The sequence below is a fragment of the Perca fluviatilis genome, chromosome 10 (genome assembly GCF_010015445.1).
Source record: "Perca fluviatilis chromosome 10, GENO_Pfluv_1.0, whole genome shotgun sequence".
Classification (NCBI taxonomy): Eukaryota; Metazoa; Chordata; class Actinopteri; order Perciformes; family Percidae; genus Perca; species Perca fluviatilis.
The window spans coordinates 37,787,295-37,794,434 of NC_053121.1; the positions used below are offsets into that span (position 1 = coordinate 37,787,295).

Consider the following 7,140-nt stretch of genomic DNA (forward strand, 5'->3'; position numbering starts at 1 on the left):
AATCTGGTGTAAATCGGTCAGAGGGACTCAACGCTTCAAAGGGTGTGTGCGTGTGTGTGTGTGTGTGTCTGTGTGTGTGTGTGTGTGTGTTCGGTGGTGGTGTTCAACCACATCAACATATCCATATACCCCCACACACGCACACACACACACACACACATGCTGCGGGTTTGGAGACTTGAAGCATGAGTGAATATTAGACAGCATATCATTCACGTGAGTATTTATTAACATGTTTTCTAAATGTGTCCCGTCATGCAGCGTGTTTGCACCTTTTAGCAGTCAGATGTGTTCATCTCATTAGCTGAATATAATCTCTCCACAGTCCACACTTTAAAAAGTTGTTTTTTCTTCTTCTTATTATTTTTTTTTTTTTTAGAGTGCGCACGGCCAAACACGCGGAAACCCTTATTTGGCGTGCGTTTGTGACGCAACGCGAGACTTCCAACCAATGAAACGCGCCAGAGGTGCGACCAGTATTCAAATGAGCCGTCCTTATTTGGTGGTGTGCCCTCCTCCCCCCCACCCCCCACCCCTCCTGATCCACGCCGGTCCCCCGGGATCTCCGGAGCCTCGGACCCCGGGAGAAGGAGCTCTCCGCTGGGACAGAGGAGCCATAAAGAGCCGGGGAGGGGAGGGTAGGTGGGGGTGTAAGGGGTGGGGGGGATGAGATTTCTCGCTGCCCAATCCCCCTGTCCCCCCGGGAGCCGCAGCCTTCCACGGTCCGTCCCTCCCTCTTGTTTGCTAATCATTTCATTTTACTCCTTTTTGAAGCGCTGGCTTGGTTTTTTATCCCGTGCACTTTTCATTTCTTCCACAATCCGCGCGCAAGTCTCTCTGCTCGCCTTCCCTCTGATCCCCGGCTCTCCACGCTCCGCTCTCCCGGCGTCAGGCTCTCCGGATCCCGGCTGATTCTCTCACCTCTCTCTCCCCCTCTCTCTCTCTCTCTCCCTCCCTCCCTCTCTCTCGGCTCCTCTGAGATGCTCTCCCCGCTCTCCGCTCCTCTCTCCGCCCTCTTTTAACTTCACAGAGACGCCGGTTTTTAAAGCACGGACTGCCGAGGCTGCTGGGATCTAAAACAACCCCGGGAGAAACCCAGAGGGATCCCCGGCTCTTCTTTTGGATCAGGACCCGGTACTTTGGGGGAAAAGCTCGCTCGCTCGCTCGCTCGTGTGTCCTCCACCCCTCCCCTCCTCTTCCCTTCTTCCGCATCGCTTCTCTTCTTCTTCTCCACCTTAATCCAGGTGGTCCTTTGGCTTTTTTTTTGAGTTCGCTGGTACAGGGAGGATTATTCTTCTGCTTCTTTTCTTGTTTCTGGTGAAGACAAAAGCTCCCAGAAGGACACTTTGATGTTCTCCATCCAGGACAGCCTCCCCCGGGGGGCCCTGACCATGAAGGAGGAGCCGCTCCCCACCGGCATGACCCCGGTCCGCTCCTGGATGCAGGGCGCGGGGATTTTGGACGCCAACACAGCGGCCCAGAGGTAAAAAAATATTACCCAAAAAACATGCAACTTTTCATCTCTCTGCGCTGCTTTTCTCTGCGCTGCGCTGCGCTGCCGACCCGCTGATTTAAAAAAAAGCCCCCACAGTTAGACAACTCCAGCGTGAAGGTGAAAGTCCCGTTTGCATCCTCCAGGATCCGTTCGGAAGAAGTGACATCCAGTCCGCAGAAAGACGAGAAAACACCCAAGTTCAAAACCCCAAAAGTTCAAACCACAAAGTGCAGCTTCAGGGTCAGTTATGTAGTCCGAGAAAAATAATTTTTTATTTTTTAAAAAGACATCAAACTAAATCGAGAGGACGAACCAGTGTGCACGCGTGTATCTGGAAAAAGGATAAAATAACTCAAAAACCGAAAGACTTGGGAGTGCTATAAACACCAAAGCATCATGCACATCTGGACATTTTGGGAAGCTTTAAGACGCCTGGTTGAAAATCTATTTAAAAAATCGATGTAAAAGTGATTGGTTTTGTTAATAATTCAGACGAAAAAAAAAGTGAAGCAAAAATGCGTTTTTGGATAAACAGCCTAAAATCTCCGGAAGAATCGCAGCATGTCAGTTCGAACCGGTCCTGCCCGTGTTTTCTCAGTAATTCAACCCAGCGCGGTTAATGGTTCCAGCGGTGAGCTGGTAGCCCTCTTCACGGCCGTCTCCCTGCTCCCCTCCGCGGGATCCGGCTTCACAGACAGCCCGGTGCGAGCCGAGACAGACGCCGAATCGCTCTCCTCACGTCCGCGTATCTTTACAAAGCAAAACCCAACTCGAAATAACGTGCACGCGTCCCACACCGCGGCTCCGATTGTTCATTTAAACAAATCCGGGATGCAGGTTTGGTTTGCGTAAAGAGCGACGGGACGGAGCCGCGCGGGGCTGTTCTCCGCGTTTCTTAAAGACCATTTTAAAGCTTATTTAGCAGATGATGCATGGAATTAATACTTCACTATTTAATGACATCACGCAGCCTGTTTCTCTTTCCCCAAACATCGATCATAAGGCTCACTAATTCTGAGACGAATTTCACAAAACGTGAATTTAACGCGATATTTGAATTGATGAAGCGACCCGAGCAGGAAATAAATCTTAATTTAAGTGACCACGGGTTGAATTAAAAAATAAATAAAAAAGGTTCCGCAGATTTCTCACGTGCGAGGTAAAATAAATAACTCAACGTTTTACCTCCGTGATGCAGGCGCACACGCGCGCACACGCTCACACACACACACAGCGCGGCAGACATCTGATCGATTTAAAAACGTAAAGCTGTGAAAAGTCGCGCAAAATGTATGAAATATGAATTTAAAATAGGAAATATGAATTAACAAAATACCTAACTTAGCATTAAAATATAATATGCGCAGTTTAAAGTATATAAAGATGTCTCTTTAGAGTTATTATTATTATTTTTAAAGACGGGAATTTCTCGAAACTGCGACGTTATTTCCGGTGAAATTTGACGTTTTAAGGAGAGTTTTTTTAAGGGTCTAAATTGTGAAAAAAGAAAGAAGTGTTTCTCTGGGGGAGACGCAGGTGAGCTGAGGGGAAATTTGAGCTCCTTACTGAAATAAATCAATGCAGGATTTGAAGCGCAGCCTCGGGTTTAAATCACCTCCATCAGCTGCTCTAACAGTCGGCAAAAACCGCCTCATTTCCTCCCTAAACACACACACACACACACACACACACACTCCCAATTTATGGAGTCTCCTTTTAAATATGTCCAGGTTGGTTCTTATGTGGGATTTTAGTGCATAAATCCGCAACAACTACACACAAATTTGTGTTTAATTTCCAGTTTTTATAATCTTATTCCAACTAATCTTCTGTCTGTTTGTAAATCTGGAAGCCTGGCGTCCTGTTGCAAGCTTTTAACGCACAGAAAACGGTGGAGTTCTTGTGATCGGAAACACATTTTAAACACCTGTTTCACATCACAAGTCATTAAAATATCCCACACTCGGCTCGTGAACCAGAAACACAACTTTTATTGTTTAAATGTGTGAGATATAAAAACACAGAGAGACTGATAGCAGGCATCGTGTAACAGGTTGGTGGGGATAACTTAACATGTAAATTACAAACATTATTGTCTCTATTATGTGATTTATTTGTGGGGTCTTTAGAAAGTCAGTTTGGCATTTAAATGTTTTATTTTATCCAGAATACTGCGTTTTGATATCTCAGGAGGCTGGAGAAAAGCGGCGAGGATATGTCGTGTTTTCAGGAGCTGAAATTAGAAGATTTTGTGGCTCAAAACAAATTACTTTTTATGAGAATTAATCAGTTATTAAAAAGCTTGTTTTCCCCTTAAATGAATATACTGAAGAAAAGCTGCAAATGTTTGTATTTTATGAGCTTCAGCTAGAAAATGTGTGCTTGAAAAATGACTTTTTACGACAATTAATCAGTTGTTTAAAAGCTTATTTTTTCCTTAAATGAACGATTACTGAAGAAAAGCAAGAAAAATGTATATTTTAGAAGCACGGACCTTTCGGCTCTAATCTGAACGCAGGTTGTAAATATAATAAGTTTCCCTGCATGTGGGTAATAATAGGTCTATATGTAGAGTCAATTCAGCCAGCTTGCTGCTGCACATTGTCTCTAATATATATATATATACATATATATATATATATATATATATATATATATATATATATATATATATATATATATAAAATATGATTAGATTAGATTTAAGTTTATTGTCATTGTGCAGAGTACAAGTACAAAGACAGCGCAGAGAACTCTCCTTTTTAATCTACATTTTTTGTTATTCTATACAGCGAAGTGCAGTTTGCGTCCAACCAGAAGTGCAAAAATAAAGCCATACATATACAAGCATAGACTTGTGGTGCATAGACAGGACAAGAAATATATTGCAGTGTTATAAGAGTAGAATAAATATGGCTATGTAATATGAACAATGTATGAACGGCATGTACAGATGTGTGCAATGTAGTATCGGTGACATTATACTAGTAGTAAGAATAATATAGATATAGATATATATATGCAGTTTGTTAACAGAATATGTATGTGACATTCATGTTTTAAAAAAATGTGCTGTTTATTTCTGCACAAACTCTGCAGAAACAAACAGGCGTCAGAGTGAAAGACATGAAGCTGTTGTGCCGTTAAAAGACTGCAGAAAGAAAGAGAACGTGCAAACATCCAGAGTGTAAGATGAGCGATGAGAGAGGTGTAAAGACGAGCCGTATGGCGTGCCGTGTAGACGGAGAAAAGAGTTTGCCGGAGGCTTAAAAAGACTCCCGGTACATCTCCCATCATCCTCCATTCATACTCCGTCAGTCGCTTACTGTGACCCTGAAGAGATGAGAAACTCTGTTCTGATGGCTTTAAATGAGACAAGTTGAGGAGTTTAAAAAAAATGCATTTTGTCCCTTTTTTCTGGGCGCGTTTTTCAATGTTTTTGGCGGGTTTTTTTTGTGCCGTTTTCCACTTCTTTTCACTACCGTGTATAAGCCCCACTAACAACTACTCATTCCTGGTTTTACACTTTCTGGAGTTCATGGTCAATAAACCTCATTTATTAAGGAAATTGCTCCTAATCCTTGAGTTAAAAAAAAGCAGAAATTATGAATTATTTAGACTGATATTAAAGGAAGGTCAACGTTCAGTCAGGAGACTGTTTCCAAACATTTCAAATTTCTTTTTCAAATGCTTAAAAAAATGTAACAAAAGACCCCAAATTCAGTGAGAGCAGAGGTCCGATCTTCTGCTGTGCTTGTGTGGAATCATCCGTCCGTGTTAATTTTTGGGTAATCAAAATGAAGTCGTTAAAAAGAGACCCGTATTTCTTTTTCTTTTACATTTTTAGGGGCATTTCTGCCTTTATTTGATAGGAAAGCTGAGATATGATAAGATATATTTAGATAAAAGAGGGGGGGAAGACATGCAGGAAAACCATCACAGGTTGGAGTCGCACCCTGGACCTTCTGCGTCGAGGAATAAACCCTCTGCATATGTGCGCCCGCTCTACCGACTGAGCTAACCGGCCACACAGAAACCCACCTTTCTGATAGAGACGTTTAGAAAACGGGTCCGAATTTGAGCCGAAGCCAACGCGGCAGGGTTAAGGGCTGAAACATGTCGAATGTGTTTCAGCTCTTCTTCTGTTTCCAGTGTTTCCGTCGCCGTGGCGCTCGTGTTTCTTGCGCTGCAGCTTTGTGGCGTTGTTGTTGTTGTTGTTGTTTAACAGATAGATAATGATGGTTTCAGATTACCGAGTGTGTTGAGCTTTCTGGCCCGGGACTCACCGGAACAGACGCCCCGTTTTGGAAACCCTAAAATCAAATAACAAGCAACAAATTGGCCCGAGAGAGAGAGAGAGAGAGAGAGAGAGATAGAGAGAGAGAGGGATTTTAAAACATATTCAACACTAGATGCCTTCTGTGCCTCCATTTGAAGGAGCAAATTAAAAAAAAGCTCCGCTTGTGTGATTGCAGAGACATTATCAGGTGCATACAGTGGGATGTTGTGTGGATATTAAAGAGCGATAAGTAGAAGGTTCAGGATCTAACCGAGCTGCCGTGCCGGCTGCGTTTACACCCCCCCCCTCCCAGTTTGTCTCGTTATTCTGGGAATCTATCAAAATGTTCAGCCTGTTATTCAATCCATCAGATGATCTGCTCTCCTGTTATTGATTGTTTAATGATCCGGCAGAACGAAGCATGTTGAACACGAGACTCTTCACTGTCCTATCGTTTAAATCCAGAGCTCTCTGTTGTCATGTTTTTTTTTTGGGCCGTTTAAGCTTTTTAGTATTTGCTTCATTTCGGTGTCACAGAATTTTGCAATATAGGTATTAAACACACATGCAAATAATAATAAATATATATAAAAATAAAGAGAGCAAGCCAGTAGCGTGAGAAAAGGGGCATCCGATCGTTGCGTTTTGACCTGATCTTTAAAAATCTGGAGCTTTAGCTGTTTTTCCCGACGTCTTCAAATCATCCCGAAGGTCTTCAGTCGTTCCTACAATAATAACTCCTCGTTTGGACGTGCCGTTTTTTAAATATTTCAGATGCTTAATGAACATTCGATCAGGAAAAACCTCCGACCGATCGTACGCTTTCATGTAGGAAAGTTCTTCACTTCCACAGTCTGACGATGTCGGAGTAATATTTTCTATATTTATATAAAGTTTCTGACAGAAACAAGCAGTTCAAATCAGTCCAACAGATACAGGGGTGTGTGTGTGTGTGTGTGTGTGTGTGTGTGAGTTTGTGTGTGTTTGTGTGTGTGTTTTTTGTGTCCGTTCACAGACTTACAAAATCATAAGAGTGTACTTTCTTTAGTTGAGGATGTGTGTGTATGTGTTTTATGTGTGTGTTTTGTGTGTGTGCGTGTGTTTTTTTGTGTGTGTGTGTGTTTGTGTGTGTCTGTCTGTGTGTGTGTGTGTGTGTTTGTGTGTGTCTGTCTGTGTGTGTGTGTTTGTGTGTGTCTGTCTGTCTGTGTGTGTGTGTGTGTGTCTTGTTTGTCTGTGTGTATGTGTGCGTGTTTGTGTCTGTGTGTGTCTCTGTCCATCTGTCTGTGTGTTTGTGTGTGTGTGTGTGTGTGTGTGTGTGTATGTGTGTGTGTGTGTGTGTGTGTGTGTGTGTGTGTGTGTGTGTCTG

At 43.0% G+C, this 7,140-nt stretch overlaps 1 protein-coding gene across 1 annotated transcript in view; it reads left to right on the top strand.

Moving 5' to 3' along the window:
* Positions 1-484: 484 nt before the first annotated feature.
* Positions 485-7,140, top strand: part of LOC120566572 (transcription factor COE3-like) — a 64,465-nt gene continuing 57,809 nt past the window's right edge. Inside the window, exons 1-2 of the mRNA XM_039813088.1 lie at positions 485-638; positions 1,324-1,483. Of these exons, the coding sequence (XP_039669022.1) occupies positions 485-638; positions 1,324-1,483 (314 nt within the window). The remainder of the gene's footprint in view (positions 639-1,323; positions 1,484-7,140) is intronic.